The 26,432-nt window shown below is 44.7% G+C and overlaps 1 protein-coding gene and 1 pseudogene across 1 annotated transcript; one reads left to right on the top strand and one right to left on the bottom strand.

The window, feature by feature from the left end:
- Positions 1 to 7,464: 7,464 nt before the first annotated feature.
- Positions 7,465 to 11,444, bottom strand: LOC115151261 (piggyBac transposable element-derived protein 4-like). Its single transcript, XM_029695215.1, has 4 exons — positions 11,427 to 11,444; positions 10,311 to 10,365; positions 9,061 to 10,080; positions 7,465 to 8,489 (listed from the first exon to the last, which is right to left on the bottom strand). Exons 1-4 carry the CDS (start codon positions 11,442 to 11,444, stop codon positions 7,465 to 7,467), a joined length of 2,118 nt encoding a protein of 705 aa, XP_029551075.1.
- A 966-nt stretch (positions 11,445 to 12,410) lies between these two features.
- LOC115151262 (B-cadherin-like) lies at positions 12,411 to 20,280 on the top strand (annotated as a pseudogene).
- The last annotated feature ends 6,152 nt before the right edge of the window (positions 20,281 to 26,432 follow it).

A 26,432-nucleotide genomic window follows, 5' to 3' on the forward strand; every position in this document is an offset into this window, starting at 1 on the left:
AAAAATTATTTTTACTGCTCTAATTACGTTCGTAACCAGTTTATAATAGCAATAAGGCACCTCGGAGGTTTGTGATATATGGCCAGTATACCACGGCTAAGGGCTGTATCCAGGCACTCAACGTTGCGGCATCCTTAAGAACAGCCCTTAGCCATGGTATGTTGGCCATATACCATACCCCCTTGTGCAAATAATCTGGCGAGCTAAATAAGGGCAAATTATTTTTTCTCTTGCAACATTATTCAAATAGATTGTATTAAGTCATGTCATAGCTTGCAATATTTATTATTTTGAGGAAACCTGAATTTTGCTTCTAACGTCCTACAAGTTACTGTGATATTCCTTCTTAATTGGCTCGATAACGTTATGGAAAAAAGTTTATATTGTATAAATATGGCAACTGGATGGCCATAGAAACTGCCATGTGGGTAATCATAAGTGACTCGTTTCAGCTCGTTTAATCTTGTTCTTGATACCATGGCTGCATTCCAAACACTTAACAGACACACCAGCTGCATTTCAAACTCATAAAAGACAAACCCAGTCCACTTACCCTCGCCTTATGCCCTTGGGGGAATCCCCTCGGCCATTTTGTCGTCGGTCCAAATGATTAGCCAAGCAAGAAAAGTTTACAACGTAAGTGTAACAGTGTAGGTTCCATCCCTCTCTTCGCCCCAACCCGGGCTCGAACCAGGGACCCTTGCACACATCAACAACTGACACCCACGAAGCATCATTACCCATCGCGCCACAAAAGCCACAGCCCAAAACCCTACTTCAAGTCTCAGAGCGAGTGACGTCACTGATTGAAATGCTATTAGCGCGCACCACCGCTAACTAACTAGCCATTTCACATTGGTTACATAAGCCCCTCTGCCCTCGTTTTTAATGGAGTTTGTGAGTGTACAATTATGTTCACTTCGGGGTCTGAAACACCCCATAATTAAATTTGCAATGATTGTACATCCACTAACAAAAGTCAGCCAAAACTTAAAACCTCAATGTCAATATGGAGTCAACATTCAAGTGTAAGTAAAAACAAATGTAAATAAGTTAGAAATTGTGCTACTAATGCACAAACACGTCTTGTAAAAGTAATTATGTTTTTGTTTGGTTAGCTTTTGGAGAAATAAAACATTGTCCTTCTTCAGAAGTTCCAGCTAGGCAGGCTAACGTCAATTAGTTAATTAATTTGCTAGCTATCACAAAGTAGGCCTATATTAATAATTATATAGTTAATATAAGTAGACATGCAATCATAATTGACTGTAGCGCATATAAAGCACCCACAAGCTACCGGTGGCTGACAACACAATCATCGCGGGATGAATGAGTGACGAATTTCCGGGCAAGGGCAGTCCATTTAAAAATCATTCCTTACGGGAGCACGTGATGCCGCGGAGCTGAGCAGACGTTGACAAACCGAGCTCTTCAAAGTTATTCCATTATTACCTAAATAACAACGTTGAAACAATATTCTAACATCGGCTGATAAATTGTCAAGTACTTACCTTCCCAAAGAGCCAGGGACCTCCGATCGAGAGGCAAGAAGGACGACCAAAACGTTGTTGATTCCCAAGTTAACGATAACGCTTCAGCTAGCAAGATTAGCAAGCGAGCCTGCCGACATGCTTGCTACTCTCCTCCGGGAAATTCAGGATGGTAGCAAAGGTCTTTCTCTGAAAATTGACAAGAAATCAGCTGAACTCCATTCTTCCATTGACGAACTGAAATCCTCCATGAATGATCTCCTTTTGAGAATGACTGAAGCTGAGTTGCGCATTAACACAGTTGAAGATACCATCATTCGACATGACCAGGTTCTGATACAACTGCAAAATGACAATGCCTACCTCAAAAACAAGGTAGACCAGATGGAGAACCAGAGCAGACGCAGCAATATCCGTGTGGTGGGATTGAAAGAGGACAGCGAGGGCTGTGACCCGGTCCGTTTCTTCACTCAATGGATCCCGGATGTCCTAGGCATAACCAACTTCACCAAGCCGCTGGAAATCGAACGCGCCCACAGAACATCAGCGTCGAAACCCCGGCCAGATGACTCCCCACGGGCCGTCCTGATCAGGTTCCTCTGTTTCCAGGACAGAGAGAAGATACTGCAACTCCCAAGAGCCAAAGGGGAAATCACCATCGATAGCAAGAGGGTCAGCCTTTTCCCGGATATGAGTGCGGATCTCGCCAGACGTCGCAAGCAGTTCAGACCTGCCGCCAAAGCACTGAAGGAGAAGAACATCACCGGCTACCTCAGCCACCCTGAGCGGATGAAAGTTCCGTACAAAGGCCGAAGCCATCTCTTCAACACACCAGGAGAAGTGTTCACTTTTCTCAAAGAACTGAACAACGTCTGAACCAGGATGGTCTCTCTGGGGGATAAGATGCAGTTTGTTTGTTTTTTGTTATCCGTGCTGTCCTGGGACTGAACTGCTGATATCTTCTTGGAATTTGGATCCGTTACCCCGCTATCCGGTCGTTGTACATTTTCAACTAACCGTTTTTTTCCCCGGGGTGAGTTCTATTACATTTACAGGAGAGTATATTTTGGTTTAGTCAATATCCACTGGGCGAAGCAAATTAGTGGGCTTAGGCCCACTGGTTTCCCCCCCATTTATGTTTCTCCTCTCTGTCATGACGTTGCCCTCTTTGGGTTTTCTATGCACCATCCCCCTACCTCCCCCTACCCAGACTCTGTGAGAGCAGTCGTAAATTCCTAAAAGAATGTCCTGCCTCATGGCCACAGTTTTGAGACAGAGTGGGTTTCATAGAAAGAACCCATGAATTCTTCCACCTCACAGGACTGGAGAACCGAACGACATTTATGTTCGGGAGAAGGTAAAAAAGATCGGTGAAGAATCCAGCTACGAACTGGTCCGTTTGGTACAATTTTGTAAAACTCATGAGAGACAATACGGCCATATTACCATGGCGCTGTTTATATACTCTGTTTATATAATAGCCTCAGTTGTGAGACTTACATCTAATGGTTGTATAAAATGAATGAATAAGGATAAAGCTACTTGGAATATGTTGGGATGCTTGTAAGATGTTAATGTGAGAGAATTGTATTTCTGTTTGAAGTTTCACCAAGTCATCGGCACGCCCCCATGAACAGACGGGACCTGGCGTCATGAAACAGCCTTTTTCCGAATTCCGAATATAACCCCCACCCAGTGTTTCTATCACCAGACCGAGCTTACCTCCATTACGAGTGGCTAAACGTTGGAGACCATGCATTACTCTGTCTGAACTTTAACCATACCACGTGGTTAAACTCTTAGACTATTGATACCGACAGAATAATAACAAGTCTTTGATATTGATTACTAGTCTGCAGCTAGGAATTCGGTATCATTGAACGCGAAGACCGACGAAACATCTGTCCTATAACGACATTAATGAATGTCACTTTGAAATATCCATTCTAACCGAGAGAGAGAGAGAGAGAGAGAGAGAGAGAGAGAGAGAGAGAGAGCGAGAGAGAGAGAGAGAGAGAGAGAGAGAACGCGGGGACAAAAGTCTCCAACAGAACAAACTTTTCAACAAAGACCCCGACGACACACTGAGCGTAAATATATGTATTGATTGCAATTGTTCCTGAATGAGTGAGCGTTCATGTGCAAAGGATTTGCATATCAATTGTTATAATTATCAACTCTTATCAACCTTTTGTCTAACAAGCCGCCATGCCGGTTTAGTCCACTAGGGCACATTCTCCTATCATTTCCTTGTAACCATAGCTACTGTTTGTTATGCATTTCTGTGAATTACTTAGTTAGTAAATAAATGATTTTAAGACAATTGATGTATGGATGACTCATAGTGAAGACTGGGATCGTGCAGATAACCAACAATTTACGACGTTTGGAATGAGACTGACGAGGTAAACTAATACATCATTAATCAGAAGACTAATAGATCAGATATTATAATATCTGAAAGTTATATTAGGAAAATTATAACTTTGTGATCTGAATATTTTCCTTGGTGCCCCGACCTCCTAGTTAATTACAGTTACACGATTAATCAGTTTAATCGCGTAATAATAATTACAGAGAGTTATTTGATAAACATGTCTTCAGTTTAATGATGCCAAAGACATAACATCTCCTAAAAAGAGACTCAAGCAGCCCTTACTGTGGGCAGTAAATATTCAGCCATAAATGTCTATTCACAACGTTTGTTTTCAACTCAGAGAGCTCGCAGGTTTTAGTTTACGCCAAGGTTTAGCTAGTAAGAGCAAGATGGAAAGCGAGCAACAACGTATCTCTACAAGTGTATTCATGTTTGATTGTTGGGATTGTTGTTTTAGTCTGACAATCGGGGTGGGTGGGGTTTCTTTTTTTTCTTTCCTAAAGAGACACATAGGTCACTTCAGTGTTCAAAATAAAGTTGAAAATTTTCCTGACTATTTACATATGAGAGATTTCCATTTGGTTACATATTTGAAACCCAACCTATGCTTAATCCACTAAAATATGTCACATTCAACATAAAGGGTCTTAACAGCCCGATAAAGAGGAAAATAGTCTATACATACCTTAAGAAATGAAAGGCTAACATTGTGTTTTTACAAGAAACACATCTTACAGCCAGTGAACACAAGAAATTGAAGAGGGAATGGGTAGGACAAGTTCCTCCATTCCACTTGGCAGTGTTCAAAACTACACGGTTTCTGGCAGGGGGTATGCAATACCATATCCTCAATTCACGGGGCTGCATTCCCTTTAGACCCATAGGTCTGTCTACTGGGTAACTATACTAACACCAATCTTAGGCAAAGTCATACTATAAAGCTAACAGAAATATTGCTAGCGATTGCCAAGAAATGTATTGCCTTGAAATGGAAATCGGATTCCCCCTGCCAGTTGCAATGTGGCTATCTGAAGTTAATAGTTGTATCCCACTGGAGAAAATCACTTACTGCTTGAGGAATAAGTTAAAGACATTTTACAGAATTTGGCCTTTTATTCACTATATGGAGAATCTCCCCTCACATCACATTGATTGAATCTCTATATAATCCTTATATAGTGTTTCACACGTAATGTATAATATGTAGCTTACGGCAGGACCATATGATCCAATGTCTCATTATTATTATTTTTTATTATGACTTATTTATTGTATGTGTCACATTCTTCTTCGTCAGACGATAAAGAGAAATCATTGTCGGACCAATACGCAGCGAGATCGTATGTACTCATCTTCTTTATTAAAGAAAATAAGGGAAAACAAAATAAACATGTACACAAAAGACACAACGACGAATAACAGTCTGGTAAGACACAAGGCTATACACAGAACAATCTCCCACAAACTCCAAACACAAACACATACCTAATTATAGGACTCTCAATCAGAGGCAACTAGGAAACACCTGCCTCCAATTGAGAGTCCAACACCCAATACCTAAACATAGAAATACTAAACTAGAAAGAACATAGAAATACAAAAACATAGAACATAACCTAAAACCCGGAAATAGTAAATCAAACACCCTTCTAAGCAAACCACCACCCCGAACCACATAAAACAAATACCCTCTGCCACGTCCTGACCAAACTACAATACAAATAACCCCTATTACTGGTCAGGACGTGACAGTATGTTTGTATATATAATTATTATAATTTTTTTATTTTTTGTTATGCTCGTCTGTTACTGTCACTTTGTCATATTGTTGTCTAATATTTTTTCACTTTTGTTTTGAATGTTCTTAATTGGAAAATGCAAAAATAATATAAATTTAAAAACATTTAAAATCATTCCTTCCTCCCTTGCCCTTTGCCCTGCAAGTGTATACTCGTCAGATGTCATAATACGTCATCAGAAGTGTCCACTTAATTTGAGGGCTGAGGGGAGTTGGTGGCTGCATTCCAAACACTTAAAAGACCAACCCTATCTGTATGATAGCTTGCAAATGAATTAGCGAAATAACGTGAGTCTGCCTAGCTGGAACTTCTGAAGAAGGAAAATGTTTTATTTCTACAATTTCCAAAAGGTAACCAAACAAAAACATCAACTTTTACGAGACGTGTTTGTGCCGTCATGTGCATTAGTAGCACAATTTCTAACTTATTTACATTCATTATTACTTACAGTTGCATGTTGACTCCATATTGACGTTGAGGTTTAAACATTTTTTTATATATATATTTTTTCTATTAGAATTTTTTTCTATTTTTTAATTTCTTATATTAACAACAAATCAATACAAAAAGTACATGAGGAACACAAGTATATATAAAGAACATACAAAGGACATTTGGGCTAGGGGGTACAATATCACATTACACAAGGACCTTAAGGGACATACACACATTTACAATCCCAACATCTTTTTTGTTGGCAGAGTATTTAAAATATAGTTCAATTTATTTTTGCAAGGTAAAAAAATGTGGTGTTTTGTTTGTAAATTTACATTTGTGAATATGACATTTGGCAAAAGAATAATGAAATTAATTACATAAAATAGTTTCAACTTATTTTATCAAAAGTAAAGAATCCAAGCAGCAGATCTCTCCATAATAGTGTAAAATATTCAAAAATGTGTTCAATTATACATCTACTGATGTCTTGCCACAAATTCCTTACATGAATACAATGGCAAAAAATATGCAACACTTTTCTGGGTGGTCATTACAAAAGGTACAATTTCAATTTATGTTTTTTTTTTACTTCTTCATATAGTGGTTGGCAGGATAATATTTATGAATAATTTTAAAAGAAACTTCCTTAATTTTGTTAGTAAGTAGGTATGTGTGTGGCAACATCCAAACTTTTCCCCAACAGACATTATCAATAAAACCCATTCCAATATGGCATGACATAATGTGTAGATTCAACATCCTTTTGAAACAAGGCTCGTATAGCTCCTTTGTTGTTCAATGGACTTAAAGAAAAACAAATCTTTCCTACTGATGAGTCAACAGGGTCAATGGAAGGTAGGCTCTGAGGGTCATGTCTTGACCCGTTCCCGAATAATAAAGCAACACCTGAGGGAATGGCATCTAAAGCAATTGCAAAATCTTTAGATGTTACAGGAATCTTGTAAAGTGATAAGAATTCCTTATAATTAAGTAAATGACCCTCTGCATTTACAAGTTGGCTGTCACGACTCCTACCGAGGGTGGCTCCTCTCCCTGTTCGGGTGGCGCTCGGCGGTCGTTGTCACCGGCCTACTAGCTGCCACCGATCCCTTTTCTGTTTGTTTGGTCTAATTAGTTTCACCTGTTTTGTATTAGGCTTGTTAGTTGGGCTATTTAAGCCTGTACGCCTGCCTGCTCTTTGTGCGGGCTTAATTCTTCCTTCCACTGTGTTCTGTGTGGTGGATATTATTATTGGGCGTTTGTATTTTGGTGCGCCCAGCATTTTGGGCTAGTTACTTTTGTGCATAATTAACCCTCCCGTTGTCCTCCCATTTTGCCTACTCCCCGTGTCCCCGGCGGGTCACCCTGTCCCGTCTCGGCTAAAGGCCCAGAGGGCACAAGTGTGACAGTAGGCGTGCGAACAGCCTATGCAGATGTATTTCTTACACCTGCAGCACGCCGTGTGTGTCTTGGCGTCCTTCTTGGGCGGGCAGAGCTGACACCTCTTCCTCTTACTCGCCACCAGCGGGGCGGCGGCCGGGCCAGCGGCGTCCGGGCCAGCGGCGTGCTCCCGGGCTGGCGGAGGAGCCGCGTCGCGCTCGGCACTCTGCAGGACTTTGACAAGCGCGGACGCGGCTTCGGTGCGAGGGAGACGCTGCCTTCTTTGTATCAAGGGCTTGACAAGCGCCTTTCCCAGCTGCTCCAGGAACACCCTCCTCTTGTTCCGCTTCCGAGGCATCCAGTCGGGCTTGATCTCTCGCCATATGACAAAGGCGTTGTAGGAGGACACGTCGAGGATGTTGTGGAAGATGACCAGGGGCCAGCGGGCAGTCATCCGTCTGCAGCTGTAGGTGCTGAGCACCTTGTCTAGGTTGTCCATACCGCCCTTGTTGTGGTTGTAGTCTAGGATGAGGGCCGGCTTCCGGTCGCGGCGATCGCTAACGTCGGCCTCCGTGTGCAGCGTGCTCAGGAGTAGCACGTTCTTATTTCTCTTTGCCAGATAGGACACCAGAGTGGCGGTGGGCGTGAAGGCGAACCTGGAGGACGAGACCTGTCTGCCCTTTGACTGGAGCAGAGCGGGAGGGAGCTCGGGCTTGTTCTTTCGCACCGTGCCGACCATGGTGAGGTTCCTCTCGAGAAGCCGCTGGCCGAGTTCGTAGGAGGTGAAGAAATTGTCGCAGGTGACGTTGTGACTACCGGGAAGCCCCTGCGTGAGATCGAGGACGACGCGTGCGCCCTGGTTCTTCTTGGGGGCTCCGCCGGCCGCCTTACCGGTGTAGACTTGCATCTTCCAAGCGTAGCTGGACTTGGCGTCGCAGGCCACCCACGACTTGATGCCGTATTTGGCCGGCTTGCTGGGGATGTACTGTCGGAAAGGACAGCGCCCTTTTGGGAGAGGGAGAGGAAGGAGATTAGCGGCGGCGGCGGCGTCACTGATGCTGACGCTGACGCTACCCCTCTATACTACCGCTGGCTCATCATCGGGGGTCGAACGGCGTTTATGTTACGCCGCCGCCGCCGCTGCCGATGCTACTGCTGACGCTACCTCTCTATACTACACGTACACAGATACACAGATACAAAGACAGTACCTCTGAACGGGACCAGTTGTTGGTCCACCGTCAAGTCAGACCCCGGGTTGAGAGGAAGGAGATTAGCAGCGTCATGCTGCTGATGCTACTGCTGATGCTACTGCTGCTGCTGCTGATGCTACTGCTGCTGATGCTGATGATGCTACTGCTGCTGATGACGATGATGCTACTGCTGCTGATGCCGCTACCCCTCTATACTACCGCTGGCTCATCATTGGGGGCGCACAGCGTTTATGTTACACGCTGACGCTGCTGATACTGCTGTTGCTGATGATGACGATGATGATGCCGCCGACGCTACCTCTCTATAGTACACGTACATACGTACGTACACACAGATACGCACAGATACGAGCAGACGGTACCTCTGAACGGGACCAGTTGTTCGTCCACCGTCAAGTCGGACCCCGGGTTGTAGAGGGCCGGCAGCCGCTCCTCCCACAGGTCCCAGACCTCTCTTATGGCCGCCAGTCTGTCGGCGGCGAGTCTCGCGGGTCTCAACCGGCGGTCGTCGAATCGCAGCAGCCTCGAGTACTTGTGAAAGACCTTGAGCGGCATGGTGGCTCGGAACATGGTCCTGCCGCTCTCCGCGTCCCACAGGCTGGCCGCGGCCTCGCCCCGGGACCTGTAGACGCCCGCTAGGATTAGCAGCCCTAGGTAGGCGCGCAGGACGACTGAGTCCATGTGTCGCCAGCCGTCGCCGTATTTTCTCACCCCCTGCAGATTCGTCATGTCCACGACGATCCTTTCTATCGCCGGCGTGACAAACAGCCGGAAGGTGGACTCGATGTCGAGCGCGCGCAACGCGGCGTAGGCCGTAGGGCCAGGCGTCACCGCGGGGCCGGGGTGGCGGACGGCGCGGGGCAGATAGGCCGCAGAGGACCATTTGATTTTGCCGTTTTTTGACAGCAACGTCTCCCTTCGGGCTTGGCCGGCCGCCGCCGCCGCCGTGTCCTCTCGCTCTGGCTCTCTGTCTCGTTCTCGGGCGGCGGCCGTGTCTCCCTCTCGCTCTCCTTCTTCCTCCTCATCCTCCTCCGAAGAAGAGGAGCATGACCGCAAGGCCGAGTCGTCCGCGTCACGTTCGGGGTCGTATTCCTCGCCGTCTTCGTCTTCCGAAACGTCCTCCTCTTCGGAATCGCAAAAGTCTTCTTCATCTTCTCGGTCGACACTGGAGGCTATCTGTTCCAGGACCTGAGCCGCGCTGAAACCGGGACCGAGGCGAGGCGTCGGCCTCACGCTCGGCGGGGTCGTATTCCTCGCCGTCGTCCTCGTCGTCCTCGTCTTTTTCTTCTTCTTTTTCTTCTTCTTCTTCCTGACAATATTAGTAGCCTCTCTACGGCCGGCCGACTGCACGCTGACGCACCGCACCCGGCCCGGGGGTCGCTCTGACCCGGCCAACGGCAGGGGGGGTTACAACATACGCATTGCTAACACATGGCCGAGCCAGGGGGTCTCTCTGACCCGGCCTAGACAACTGCAGAGGGGGTTATAACATACAAATTGCTAACGCTTCCCCCGGGGTCTCTCTGACCCGGCCTGGACGCGGGGGGGAACGGCTCCTAACACATGGCCGACACATTGCTATCACATGGCCGAGCCAGGTGGTCTCTCTGACCCGGCCTGGACGCGGGGGAATGGCTCCTAACACATGGCCGAGCCAGCGGGTCGCTCTGACCCGGCCGAGACAACGGGAGGGTTATCCCTGTAGATCATTACCCAGCAAACAGTTTCATTCCCCTGAGATTAGGGAAACCTTGAGGGGTACTCCCTCTCATATCTTAAACCCTCAGAGTTCAAGCTAGGGCAGGTCAACCACAGTTTAACAGTTCTTGGTGGTTAAACACAGACACACATTCTTCTCGTTCCCAGTCCAACCTTGTTAGATTTATGCTTAACCTTTTAGTTACTCATTCTACATGCTATATAGACCATATCCCTATTAGTTAATTTAAGGGTAGAATTATTTAATCAATACATTCAAACATAAATCCCTACTTGTTGACAGTGGATATGGTCAGAGTAACTTTTTATTCACTCCATGCGTAAATACCACAACCGCTGAGCAGCAAAGATACAACCAAGCTCATATCTGCACGAGAGGGATGGTCGAATGTATGTTTGGAGTACAGAAAAATCTATTCCAGTGTTTACGCAATACACTTCGTTTCAAGCCAAAAAGATGCTGCAAGGTGATCATTGCTACAGCTGTGCTGCACAACTACCTGAAGCAGCATTGCTGTCCTGATCCTCTAATGGAAGATCAGGATCAAGCAGATGTGCCCATGGCTGAGGCAGGCAATGACCAACGAGGACTTGCACAGAGTTGCTTTCACATTGCAGCACTTCAACTAGATGGAATGCATTTAAATATGGAATGTATTCATTATGGCTAATTTTTGCTTTGATAATGTTTGTCCTGTTCAAAATTAAAATAGTGTGCAGCAAAATTTAAATGAGTGACAAAACCGAGGCTGGTTTAAAATGTAGTTTGTGGTGATCAATAAACTCACTCATGAATATCCAAACGACAAAACATTTATTTTTTACATGTCATATTGTTCACCATGCTGGTAATCACAACTGTCTCGTTACTGTCTCTCTCTTCCAACTTCATATCCAATTCAACCTGTAGAATTGCTATCTTCATTTCATGTTCTTCCTTCAGATATTTCATTTAATTCTCATGAAATTCTCTGGCTAATCCCAGGTGTCCTCATTTAGGTTTACTTACCTTACTCCAGGACTCCATAGTCTCCTACTAACTAAGCCACGTTCATGAAAGCTACTTCATGTCACACCCTGATCAGTTTCACCTGTCCTTGTTATTGTCTCCACCCCCTCCAGGTGTCGCTTGTTATCCCTGGTGTATATATCCCTGTGTTATCTTTCCCTCTGTGCCAGTTTGTCTTGTTTGTTCCAAGTCAACCAGTGGGTTTCCTGTGCGCATGCCTGTTTCTGTTCTCTTTTACTAATCCTCCTGGTTTTGACCATTGTCTGTTTTCTGGACTCTGTACCCGCCTGCCCTGCCCTGACCTTGAGCCTGCCTGCCACACTATACCTCCTGGACTCTGATCTGGTTTTGACCTTTAGCCTGTCCAGGACCATTCTCTTGCCTACCCCCTTTTGGATACAATAAATATCATATTCAAACCATCTGCCTCCAGTGTCTGCATCTGGGTCTCTCCTCGTGTCTTTATACTTAAATGTCCTCGTTTAACTAGTACACATTAAGGCCTAATCCTGGCTTAGATTATGAAACCTGCCCTAAAAGTGAATATGTCCAAATACTTTTTCAAATAGGGGGACTAGATGCATAAAGTGCTTTCATCTTTGAAAACATGCTCAAAAAGCTGGCATTCTGTATTGTCACCTAATATTAAACATTCTCTTTAATGTAAAAGGCTGGAATGTAGAGCAAAATAAAACCATTTAACATCACTGTCCAATAAAATATGGAGGGGAGTGTAGATCATGTTTTTCAATATTGTTTTCCTTCAAACCTCAGGGTTGGGTCCTGGGGAGAATGTCTGAGACTTTACAGTCAGGTAATGGCTTTGACTATCCACTGACTGGAGGGGAAGAAACTGAGGGTGACTTATTTTACTGTTTAGAATATTATAGTGCATTATACAGAGTAGTAGCAACATACTGTAGTGGCATTGTTTGCTTTAAAACTGTTCATATTCATTTGATCTCCTCACAGAGGGCGTCAGCCATGAGGATGCTGGCATTGTCTTTCAGGTGAGAATGTGGATCTTACAACTTAGTGTCAGTTTCATTCCTCTAACTCTAATCATAGGGCTGGTCTAATTTTTCTAGTTTGAACAAATATTTTTGGCACAGCCTAAATATCCTGCAAGTCTTCCAGTTCTGGAGTTTCCAAAGCCTTTGGTAGGTATGGTGAGAAGGAAAAGGGATTGGGTCGTTCCTCCCATGAACATCCCAGAGAACGACAGAGGCCCTTTCCCCAAGTCTGTGGTGCAGGTCAGTGATTGTAGATTTATGTTGGCAGGAAATATGGTTGGTTCAGGATTTTGCTCTGGTTTTAACATTGTTAATATGTACATATTCAGATTAGGTCCCACAATGATAAAGAGGTGAAGATCCAGTACAGCATCCCTGTGGGACTGTTCATTGTGGACAGAAACTGGGATTCTCTATGTGACCCAGCCTTTGGACAGAGAGCGACAAGACCAATATGTGGTAATGTTTGTAAATAACACAAATATCTGGTCATGTCAGTTTGTTTTGCCTTTTGAATTCTAGAACACTGAATGCATGTTATTTTAACATTTTTCTATCTTTTCCCCTTTAGCTTTTGGCTCATGCTGTTGCAGTTGGTGCGGGTATAGCAGAAGACCCCATGGAGATCATTGTTAAAGTAATTGATATGAATGACAACAAGCCGGTTTTCACTCTAGTTACTTTTAAAGGGCTTGTCCCTGAAGCATCCATACCAGGTGTGTCTCAGTCGACATTGAGTCAAATACACTCAGCTGAGTTTTCAACATGAAAATCATTTATGTTGAAATATTTTCTTTTCAGGCTTTGAGTTCATGCAGGTCACAGCCACCGATGCAGATGAGCCTGACTCAGCCAATTCTGATGTCAGATACACTATTATAAATAAGAAACCTGAACTGCCGAGTCCCAACATGTTTGTCATGAACCCTGTCACAGGAGCGATTCAGGTCAATGCTGCTGGACTGGACAGAGAGGTTAGTGGCTATACTACTATCACAATGTGCTCCATCTGGTGTCATTTTCCAGAATATTCCAAAATATACATTGGAAATCCAAGCTGCTGATTTGGAGGGTAATGGTCTGACATCTTTCGGAAAATCCATAAATACTGTAGCAGACATCAATGACATAGCTCCTGAATTTGAGAAGTCTTTGGTAAGTGTACAATCAGCAAACCGTACCGCTCATTAAACAGTAAAGGTGACTTGAAGAGGGAAATATTTTGATTGAAGGAGCTGATGTGAGGAAATATGATGAACTTGATGAATGGCATACAGCACATGTTCTCTTCATGTATTTTCTTTTCAGAACACGGTGTCTGTCCCAGAGAATAAAGTGAATGCCCTGGTGGTCAAAATGCCAGTGAGTGATGGAGATGAGCCACACTCTTCCAACATGGCCACCAAGTACAGGATTGTAGATGGAGACCCAGGTGGAATGTTCACTGTAAGCACTGGACCTAGCAGACTGGAAGGAATCATTACCACAGCCAAGGTACCTGCTTGGTTTCTTTGTTTCTTTTTTCAGATGAGTATGTGAATGGAACCCAGTTACAGAAAATACGTATTTGACAGAGGTCTGAATTTCAACGTAGAACCATACAAATATTTGACAAAATTGTTGATGTTTTTGTCATTGTTTCATGAACCTGGCTGTGTCTCATTCCCGTTTAGCCCCTTGACTTTGAGAAGAACAATCGCTACACCCTGTTGGTGACTGTGAAGAATGAGGTCCCATTTGCCACCTCCCTGCCCACCTCCACTGCCACAGTCCAGGTGAATGTGGAGGATAGGAATGATGTTCCTGTCTTCGACCCAGTGGAAAAGGTTTTTTCCGTATCTGAACACCTGCCAGTGGACAGTGATTTGGTTCTGTATACAGCCATTGATCCAGACATCATGGCACATAAATTCATGTGAGTTCATGAAACTTTCTTTTATCTGCAATTGATTTAATTAAGTTGAGGTCCTGGTATAAATATGGAGACAGATACATTATAATGACAAGTCAATTCAATGCGGTACATTCCCTTTATGATAAAGTACATTTAGATGCATATGCATTAAGATTGCAAGAAGCCTTGTGAATGGCGATGTTTTAAGTCAATATACTGTATATTCTAGGTATCGCATGGACAGAGATCCTGATAAACGGCTGGATATCAACAACGAGACCGGAATGATCAAAACCAAACACCCCCTGGACAGAGAATCTCCCTTTGTCAAAGATGGCAAATACAGAGATTCTCATTCCCGCCATTTAGCCAGCTGTATTCGTTCGTTCGCGCCGTTTTCCAAACGTCGTCAACATCACAACACCACAGCCACTGCTAGCTAGCCAACTTTACCAACTAGTGGTACTGTAGAAACTAAATACATTACAACGGAACGATTTGATTAGTGTACCGTTAGCTAGCTACATAGTTGTCTTTGTATCAAAGATAAAGGTAAACGCAGCCACTGCTAGCTAGCCAACTCTACCAGCTACCAGCTAGCAGTACTGTATCATTTTTAGTCAATAAGATTTTTGCAACGTAAGCTTTCGAGTTGTGTAGTCCACTTGTGTAGCTAGCAGGACTGACTTTGTGTTAGCTAGCCAACCTTTAATTACTTCTGCGTTATGAAAGGAACTAGACACGGACACGAATGAAACATTGGTAGTTTGTTGTAACCAAGTATTGGTGCTAACCGTGTGTTATTGGATGCTAGCATGCTAGTTAGCTACGGCGTCATAAGACACAGTGCACTGGGTGGGTTTCACGGAAGAATGCTGTACCAAGTTATCTAGCTGAATAAACTAAGTTTGAGCCTATTCCTGGAAACATTGAACCACTGTAGTTTACATCAATTATAATTTCTAAGTGGAAGTTGGAATAGTTATATTTGAGTGTTTCAGCAAATGGTTAGTGAGGGAGGCCCTGGTCTCTCGCTTCCCCAGTTGTTTAGTTAATTTTCTTTCCAATCTCCTTTGCATTAGCGTAGCCTCTCCTGTAGCCTGTCAACTATGTGTCTGTCTATCCCTGTTCTCTCCTCTCTGCACAGGCCATACAAACGCTTCACACCGCATGGCCGCTGCCACTCTAACCTGGTGGTCCCAGCGCGCACGACCCACGTGGAGTTCCAGGTCTCCGGCAGCCTCTGGAACTGCCGGTCTGCGGCCAACAAGGCAGAGTTCATCTCAGCCTATGCTACCCTCCAGTCCATCGACTTCTTGGCACTGACGGAAACATGGATTAACACAGAAAACACTGCTACTCCTACTGCTCTCTCCTCGTCTGACCACGTGTTCTCGCATACCCCGAGACCATCTGGTCAGCGGGGTGGCGGGACTGGAATCCTCATCTCTCCCAAGTAGACATTCTCTCTTTCTCCCCTGACCCATCTGTCTATCTCCTCCTTTGAATTCCATGCTGTCACAATCACTAGCCCATTCAAGCTTAACATCCTTATCATTTATCGCCCTCCAGGTTCCCTTGGAGAGTTCATCAATGAGCTTGACGCCTTGATAAGTTCCTTTCCTGAGGATGGCTCACCCCTCACAATTCTGGGTGACTTTAACCTGTTAGGGCTAGGGGGCAGTATTTACACGGCCGGATAAAAAACGTACCCGATTTAATCTGGTTACTACCCCTGCCCAGTAACTAGAATATGCATATAATTATTGGCTTTGGATAGAAAACACCCTAAAGTTTCTAAAACTGTTTGAATGGTGTCTGTGAGTATAACAGAACTCATATGGCAGGCAAAAATTAGAGAAGATTTCATGCAGGAAGTGGCCTGTCTGACAAGGTGTTGTTGTTCTTGCCTCTGTTTATTGAAGACTCAGGATCTTAGCTGTAACGTGACACTTCCTACGGCTCCCATAGGCTCTCAGAGCCCGGGAAAAAGCTGAACGATATCGAGACAGCCTCTGGCTGAAACACATTATCGCCTTTGCCAAGTGGCCGATCAGAGGACAAAGGGCTTAGGCGCGTGCCCGAGTCGACCCCATGCTGTATTTTCTTTCGTCTGTTTACCTAATTGCAGATTCCCGGTCGGAATATTAGCGCTTTTTTACGAGAAAAATGGCATAAAAATGGATTTTAAACAGCGGTTGACATGCTTCGAAGTACGGTAATGAAATATTTAGAAATCTTTTGTCACGAAATGCGCCGTGCGCGTGACCCTTATTTACCATTCGGATAGTGTCTTGAACGCACAAACAAAACGCCGCTGTTGGAACATAACTATGGATTATTTGGGACCAAACCAACATTTGTTATTGAAGTAGAAGTCCTGGGAGTGCATTCTGACGAAGAACAGGAAAGGTAATCAAACTTTTCTAATAGTAAATCGGAGTTTGGTGAAGGCTAAACTTGCTGGGTGTCTAAATAGCTAGCCCTGTGATGCCGGGCTATCTACTTAGAATATTGCAAAATGTGCTTTCACCGAAAATATATTTTAAAATCGGACATATCGAGTGCATAGAGGAGTTCTGTATCTATAATTCTTAAAATAATTGTTATGCTTTTTGTGAACGTTTATCGTGACTAATTTAGTAAATTGTTAGTAAATTCGCCGGAAGTTTGCGGGGGGTATGCTAGTTCTGAACGTCACATTCTAATGTAAAAAGCTGTTTTTTGATATAAATATGAACTTGATTGAACAGACATGCATGTATTGTATAACATAATGTCCTAGGTGTGTCATCTGATGAAGATCATAAAAGGTTAGTGCTGCATTTAGCTGTGGTTTGGGTTTTTGGTGACATTATATGCTAGCTTGAAAAATGGGTGTCTGATTATTTCTGGCTGGGCACTCTCCTGACATAATCTAATGTTTTGCTTTCGTTGTAAAGCCTTTTTGAAATCGGACAGTGTGGTTAGATTAACGAGAGTCTTGTCTTTAAAATGCTGTAAAATAGTCATATGTTTGAGAAATTGAAGTAATAGCATTTCTAAGGTATTTGAATATCGCGCCACAGGATTCAACTGGCTGTTACGTAGGTGGGACGATTTGGTGCCACCTGCCCTAGAGAGGCTAACCTCCCTACGTCTACCTTTGACTCATTTCTCTCTGCCTCCTTCTTTCCATTCCTCTCCTCTTTTGGCCTCAACCTCTCACCATCCCCCCTACTCACAAGGCAGGCAATACGCTTGACCTCATCTTTACTAGATGCTGTTCTTCTACCAATCTCACTGCAACTCCCCTCCAAGTCTCCGACCACTACCTTGTATCCTTTTCCCTCTCGCTCTCCTCTAACACTACTCACTCTGCCCCTACTCAGATGGTATTGCGCCGTCGCAACCTTCGCTCTCTCTCTCCTGCTACTCTCTCCCCTTCCATCCTATCATCTCTTCCCTCTGCTCAATCCTTCTCCAACCAATCTCCTGATTCTGCCTCCTCAACCCTCCTCTCCTCCCTTCTGCATCCTTTGACTCTCTATGTCCCCTATCCTCCCGGCCGGCTCGGTCCTCCCCTCCTGCTCTGTGGCTTGACGACTCATTGCGAGCTCACAGAACAGGGCTCCGGGCAGCCGAGCGGAAATGGAGGGAAACTAGCCTCCCTGCGGACCTGGCATCTTTTCACTCCCTCCTCTCCACATTTTCTTCCTCTGTTTCTGCTGCTAAAGCCATTTTCTACCACTCTAAATTCCAAGCATCTGCCTCTAACCCTAGGAAGCTCTTTGCCACCTTCTCCTCCCCCTCCCCCCTCCTCCCTCTCTGCGGACGACTTTGTCAACCATTTTGAAAAGAAGGTTGACGACATCCGATCCTCGTTTGTTAAGTCAAACGACACCGCTGGTCCTGCTCACATTGCCCTACCCTATGCTTTGACCTCTTTCTCCCCTCTCTCTCCAGATGAAATCTTGCGACTTGTGACGGCCGGCCGCCCAACAACCTGCCCGCTTGACCCTATCCCCTCCTCTCTTCTCCAGACCATTTCCGGAGACCTTCTCCCTTACCTCACCTCATCAACTCATTCTTGACCGCTGGCTACGTCCCTTCCGTCTTCAAGAGAGCGAAAGTTGCACCCTTTCTCAAAAAACCTACACTCGATCCCTCCGATGTCAACAACTACAGAACAGTATCCCTTCTTTCTTTCCTCTCCAAAACTCTTGAGCGTGCCGTCCTTTGCCAGCTCTCTTGCTATCTCTCTCAGAATGACCTACTTGATCCAAATCAGTCAGGTTTCAAGACTGGTCATTCAACTGAGACTGCTCTTCTCTGTGTCACGGAGGCTCTGCGCACTGCTAAAGCTAACTCTCTCTCCTCTGCTCTCATCCTTTTAAACCTATCTGCTGCCTTTGATACTGTGAACCATCAGATCCTCCTCTCCACCCTCTCCGAGTTGGGCATCTCCGGCGCGGCTCACTCTTGGATTGCGTCCTACCTGATAGGTCGCTCCTACCAGGTGGCATGGCGAGAATCCGTCTCCGCACTACGTGCTCTCACCACTGGTGTCCCCCAGGGCTCAGTTCTAGGCCCTCTCCTATTCTCGCTATACACCAAGTCACTTGGCTCTGTCATATCCTCACATGGTCTCTTCTATAATTGCTACGCAGATGACACACAATTAATCTTCTCCTTTCCCCCTTCTGATAACCAGGTGGCGAATCGCATCTCTGCATGTCTGGCAGACATATCAGTGTGGATGACGGATCACCACCTCAAGCTGAACCTCGGCAAGACGGAGCTGCTCTTCCTCCCGGGGAAGGACTGCCCGTTCCATGATCTCGCCATCACGGTTGACAACTCCATTGTGTCCTCCTCCCAGAGTGCTAAGAGCCTTGGCGTGACCCTGGACAACACCCTGTCGTTCTCCGCTAACATCAAGGCGGTGACCCGATCCTGTAGGTTCATGCTCTACAACATTCGCAGAGTACGACCCTGCCTCACACAGGAAGTGGCGCAGGTCCTAATCCAGGCACTTGTCATCTCCTGTCTGGATTACTGCAACTCGCTGTTGGCGGGGCTCCCTGCCTGTGTCATCAAACCCCTACAACTCATCCAGAACGCCGCAGCCCGTCTGGTGTTCAACCTTCCCAAGTTCTCTCACGTCACCCCGCTCCTCCGCGCACTCCACTGGCTTCCAGTTGAAGCTCGCATCTGCTACAAGACCATGGTGCTTGCCTACGGAGCTGTGAGGGGAATGGCACCTCCGTACCTTCAGGCTCTGATCAGTCCCTACACCCAAAGAAGGGCACTAAGTTCAGCCACCTCTGGCCTGCTCGCCTCCCTACCTCTGCGGAAGCACAGTTCCTGCTCAGCCCAGTCAAAACTGTTTGCTGCTCTGGCACCCCAATGGTGGAACAAGCTCCCTCACGACGCCAGGACAGCGGAGTCAATCACCACCTTCCGGAGACACCTGAAACCCCACCTCTTTAAGGAATACCTGGGATAGGATTAAGTAATCCTTTTACCCCCCCTCCCCCCAAAAAATATATAGATGTACTATTGTAAAGTGGCTGTTCCACTGGATATCATAAGGTGAATGCCCCAATTTCTAAGTCTCTCTGGATAGGAGCGTCTGCTAAATTACGTAAATGTAAACGGAAATGAAAAGGGTATTTTGATTTTGTTTTAATCTCGTTCACTAGCAGGCTTCAACCTGGGAACAAGATGAATTTAGTTGTGACTTTTTCATTACTCCTTTTGATAAAATTTATCTTGTTTTGGGTTATCAGATGAAATCCCTGCAACTGGAACTGGAACCATTCTGATAGAGTTGGAAGATGTAAACGACAATGCTCCGACTATTGATGACACCCCGTTGAAGCTCTGTAACCAAGACCCCCGCCTAGTGCGTTTAGCTGTGACAGACAGAGAAGGGCCAGGCTTTTTGAGGCGGCAGGATGCCTAGTGGTTAGAGCAGTGGGCCATTAGCAAGGTAAAAATCTGTCGTTCTGCCCCTGAACAAGGCAGTTAACCCACTGTTCCACGGCATGCTGTCATTGTAAATAAGAATTTGTTCTTAATTGACTTGCCTAGCTAAATAAAGGATACTTTTAAAATTATTATTACTGAAACCAGTGTAGAATTTCTAGAAGGGTCCAAGAAGGGTCCAAGAAGTATTGCACTGCCCAAATGGACAAAACAGGTGAGAAATAGGGGGATGTGTCTGTTAATGGTTCTGCAATCTTTAGTGTTAAAACTGCACTGCAGGTGCACAGTTCATTGCTTTTCACATATTCACTCTGTATTAGTCTGTTCATTTGTATTCATAATAATATCAACAGACCAAGTACGTCATTGTTTTGTGCATGTTCTTTTGACAACATCAACATATTCTTCACATTCAAGGTTGAAATGTGTCCCATTATTCTCCTGTCCCAGGAACTGTGGTTGAATTGACATTCAAGGCATGAGGGAGCAGAGAAATTTCTACATTAATCTGAGGGTCACTGATGCTGGCGGGCTGAACCAAGACCATGTCATTCACGTCACCATAAACGAGCACAGCTGCATGATTTGGGGGGATTTCTGTGTTAGACCCTGACATATGATCATTTTGACATTTTCTTAGCGTTTATATAGCTACCAGAGCTAGATTGTTTTGCAAATGTTGACTGTTGAATTTATTTGGCATCTGGGGTATGACACAAAGTCGTTGACTCTGTCAATTACCACATTCTTATCGGCAGACTCAACAGCCTTGGTTTCTCAAATGACTGCCTCGCCTGGTTCACCAACTACTTCTCTGATAGAGTTCAGTGTGTCAAATCAGAGGGCCTGTTGTCCGGACCTCTGGCAGTCTCTATGGGGGTGCCACAGGGTTCAATTCTCGGGCTGACTCTGTTCTCTGTATACATCAATGATGTCGCTCTTGCTGCTGGTGATTCTCTGATCCACCTCTACGCATACGACACCATTCTGTATACCTCTGGCCCTTCTTTGGACACTGTGTTAACTAACCTCCAGACGAGTTTCAATGCCATACAACTCTCCTTCCGTGGCCTCCAACTGCTCTTAAATGCAAGTAAAACTAAATGCATGCTCTTCAACCGATCGCTGCCCGCACCTGCCCGCCCGTCCAGCATCACTACTCTGGACGGTTCTGACTTAGAATATGTGGACAACTACAAATACCTAGGTGTCTGGCTAGACTGTAAACTCTCCTTCCAGACGCACATTAAGCATCTCCAATCCAAAATTAAATCTCGAATCGGCTTCCTATTTCGCAACAAAGCATCCTTCACTCATGCTGCCAAACATACCCTCGTAAAACTGACCATCCTACCGATCCTCGATTTCGGCGATGTCATTTACAAAATAGCCTCCAACACTCTACTCAACAAATTGGATGCAGTCTATCACATTGCCATCCGTTTTGTCACCAAAGCCCCATATACTACCCACCGCTGCGACCTGTACGCTCTCGTTAGCTGGCCCTCGCTTCATACTCGTCGCCAAACCCACTGGCTACAGGTCATCTAGAAGTCTTTGCTAGGTAAAGCCCCGCCTTATCTCAGCTCACTGGTCACCATAGCAGCACCCACCCGTAGCACACGCTCCAGCAGGTAAATCTCACTGGTCACCCCCAAAGCCAATTCCTACTTTGGCTGCCTTTCCTTCCAGTTCTCTGCTGCCAATGACTGGAATGAACTGCAAAAATCACTGAAGCTGGAGACTCATATTTCCCTCACTAGCTTTAAGCACCAGCTGTCAGAGCAGCTCACAGATCACTGCACCTGTACATAGCCCATCTGTAAATAGCCCATCCAACTACCTCATCCCCATACTGTATTTATTTATTTATTTATCTTGCTCCTTTGCACCCCAGTATCTCTTTTTGCACATTCATCTTCGGCACATCTATCACTCCAGTGTTTAATTGGTATATTGTAATTACTTCGTCACCATGGCCTATTTATTGCCTTACCTCCCTTATCTTACCTCATTTGCAGACACTGTATATAGACTTTTTCTACTGTATTATTGACTGTATGTTTGTTTATTCCATGTGTAGATCTGTGTTGTTGTATGTGTCGAAAAGCTTTGCTTTATCTTGGCCAGGTCGCAGTTGTAAATGAGAACTTATTCTCAACTAGCCTACCTGGTTAAATAAAGGTGAAATAAAAATACAATATAAAATAAATACACCACACAAGCAGAACATGACCATACTCCCCAGATCTGGTAAGGGCAGTGAACCTACTGGTCATCCACTGAATGGTGTGTTCCATCTGCATCGACACATTGATGCCATCTCCCACAGAGATTCTATATAAATTGTACTGTATTTAATCTCCATTGGAACTGATTTGAGTATGAGAGAGAGTAGATCCCAAGTGCCATCCCAGATAGTTAGCTGATGGGACCATGGGAACCTCTTCCCCACCCTGGAGTAGTATAGACCTATGTCTGATTGAGATGCACGTTATCATTGCTCCCATGTCCTCACCGTGCACTTTAATTGTATTTTAACTCTGATGTGGTCCATGTTAATTACTGTCCTGGTTAAAGAATAAATCAAATATGTGACATCTGCGTAGTTCAGGGAAATTGGCTTGGACATTAAACTATTTCCCACACTCTTAAAACTAACCAAAAAGGGTTCTATTGCTTAGTTCGTATATGGCACCCCTAAAGTTTCTATATAGAGCCCTTTCGTAGGGTTCTTTGAGAACCCCAGGGGTTCTTCTTTAGTGAACCAAAATTGGTTCCATATAGGTTTAGAAACTCAGCAAGAAAAGAAACGTCCTCTCACTGTCAACTGCATTTATTTTCAGCAAACTTAACGTGTAAATATTTGTATGACCATAACAAGATTCAACAACTGAGACAAACTGGAGAAGTTCCACAGACATGTGACTAACAGACATTTAATAATGTGTCCCTGAACAAAGGGGGGGAAAAAATAAAAAGTAACAGTCAGTATCTGGTGTGGCCACCAGCTGCATTAAGTACTGCAGTGCATCTCCTCCTCATGGACTGCACCAGATTTGCCAGTTCTTGCTGTGAGATGTTACCCCACTTTTCCACCAAGGCACCTGCAAGTTCCCGGACATTTCTGGGGGGGAATGGCCCTAGCCCTCACCCTCCAATCCAACAGGTCCCAGACGTGCTCAATGGGATTGAGATCCGGGCTCTTCGCTGGCAATGGCAGAACACTGACATTCCTGTCTTGCAGGAAATCACGCACAGAACGAGGACAATAGCTGGTGGCATTGTCATGCTGGAGGGTCATGTCAGGATGAGCCTGCAGGAAGGGTACCACATAAGGGAGGAGGATGTCTTCCCTGTAACACACAGCGTTGCGATAGCCTGCAATGACAACAAGCTCAGTTCGATGATGCTGTGACACACCACCCCAGACCATGACGGACCCTCCACTTCCAAATCGATCCCGCTCCAGAGTACAGGCCTCGGTGTAACCCTCATTTCTTCAACATTAAACACGAATCCAACCATCACCCCTGGTGAGACAAAACCGCGACTCGTCAGTGAAGAGCACTTTTTGCCAGTCCTGTCTGGTCCAGCGACGGTGGGTTTGTGCCCATAGGCGACGTTGTTGCCGGTGATGTCTGGTGAGGACCTGCCTTACAACAGACCTACAAGCCCTCAGTCCAGCCTCTCTCAGCCTTTTGCGGACAGTCTGAGCACTGATGGAGGGATTGTGCGTTCCTGGTGTAACTCAGGCAGATGTTGTTGCCATCCTGTACCTTTTGCTGAGTTTATATGGAACCAAACCAGATCCTTAAATGGTGCCATATATGAAGCAGATCCTTTTTTTCCAAGAGTCCAGCTTGAATAGTTAAGAGGAAATTGAAATACAATAAGTCTTTGAGGACAGTGGAAGTTGATAATGCTTCTGTAATATTAAAACCAATATGTTGTTTCGGCCTGAAGACTTCATCAGAGTTTAACAGATAGAAAATGAGAGGCCAGTTTGAATAGTTCAAATTACAGCTGTTCTTACTTCCTCAAAATGTGTAAATGAGCTGAATAAAACAAAAAAGCCACACGATGGAAACGTTTCTTTAAAAAACTCCACATTGTCAGTGATCATTTTTGAGAACAAGATGCTTTTTCTAAATGTTCAAACCAGACTCTTTTATGGAAAAGGTAAAATTGTTGTTTTTATTCTAATTTGAATTAAGCGTTTGGTTCGTAGTCATCTTTGTCACCTCCAATCTGTATAATGAAACCTCCCACTGGCCACAAACTGGTTGAATCAGCCTTGTTTCAACGTCATTTGTCAACGTATTGTGACTTGGAATATACATTGGATTCAGGGTCATCAGAGGGGAATTTCTACTAAAGGATCATGTCGTCATGATAGCCACATTTCAACATAGACAATCCTTGTATAACATATGTAGAATTTGTTTCTTTGAGACAATGTCAGATCTTCAACTTTATATCCACTATTAGAAAAAAATACAGTCTTGGCAGCAACTCCTACAGTAGAATTGATCTATCTACAGCTACCCCACAGAGTTTCTAGACCCAGAGGAGCAACAACGCGAGACTTCCGGGATCACTTGCGAAACAGACCAAGCAGACCAGGCCGGGGTTTGGGGTTTGAGAAGTCAATGAGAGAAGTGATTTCTTTCCCTTCATTGTTAATTTTTCTCCAAATCTAAATGCACAAGGTACAACCTAGATTAGAGCAAATGTCTTAAATAGTTGAACATATTACTCCAACCTTGTGAATGTGACAAAATTACATGCTTTCAAAAGGACTGCCTTTGATTTGACAGCTTGCACATGCGCAGTTTGGTGCGAGATGAGCGTTATACCCAATGACGTTTTTCTGCGCCTGAGTTTAGCTAGCCAATGACGCCATGACATCGCCTATAAGTGTGATCAGGGATTCCTATTGTAGAAGCAGTTTCTGCCTATCATTGTACTGTCTTTGGCTACCCTTTGGTGTCCCATCCAGGGTTTTTAACAAGCCCTGTTTATGATATTTGTCACTGATTATTACCAAAGTTCTATCGCGACAATGATTGTTGAGAGATCTCCACTTAAAAACGAAATAGATTCACTGTTGCTATTTAAGTCATTCCAAAGGGTAGGTTTAACAGAGCAAATGAAATGTAACCATACGTTATGAGTCATATACTGTATCATCAAACATGTTACTTAGTCATCAACAGCTATTGTTTCAATTCAACCCAGAATTCAACTCAAACTAGACCATACAATAGGCCTAGGATTTCAAGCTCTGGTTAATTTCAAATGTGACAATATTGTAACAAATTCAGGGGGTAGCCCCAACCAGGACTCAAACCTTGTTCCATCAACTGTCAAGCCAACACCTTAACCATTACACCAAGAGGTCTGAACCTCTTGACGATTTCGCTAGGTTTTGGGTTAAGGTCGCAATATGAACGCCCTTCCTTCAGGAGAGCATGTCCCCACGCTTCTCTAAATCAAGTCCCTCACTTGTACACACCCCTCCGATGGCCTCACGGGCGCCATCTCACTTTTGACGACAATGAATGGAATTCAGGATGTAGCCCAACCGGGACTCATCCCGGGGTCCAGTGACTGTCAAGCCAACACCTTAATCATTACGCTAAAATACCCGAACCTCTTGATGAGGTGGTTAGGTGTTGGATTAATGTCGCTACAGTATTCAGTCATTTCTCTATACCAAGTCCCTCTCTTGTACTCGCCACTCCAATGGCATCATCTCTCTTTTGACACCAATGTAGTGAATTCCGGGTGTTGGATGAAATGGAGATGCGAATTTCACTTTTGAAATTCAATATATAGCCTATTAACTCATGGACAAGTTAACATATATTGGATTCACCTTTCCGACTCCAACTCAACCAAAAATCTAAGTTAAAGAATGGGATTAAACATGTTCAAGATAGCATGCAAACGTCGCAGGTCTATGGAGATCTTCATAATTGCTATAATAATCTATGTAGAATCTCGAACGGTACTGATCACTTGCACCATGTACTTTTAATGTAATCTCAACTGCAATCCAGGTCATTTGGTTCTGCTATTAGATGAAGCACAGTGATAATAAATTAATCTGTTGTATTTGAACTT

This window comes from Salmo trutta, chromosome 17, assembly GCF_901001165.1.
Source record: "Salmo trutta chromosome 17, fSalTru1.1, whole genome shotgun sequence".
Classification (NCBI taxonomy): Eukaryota; Metazoa; Chordata; class Actinopteri; order Salmoniformes; family Salmonidae; genus Salmo; species Salmo trutta.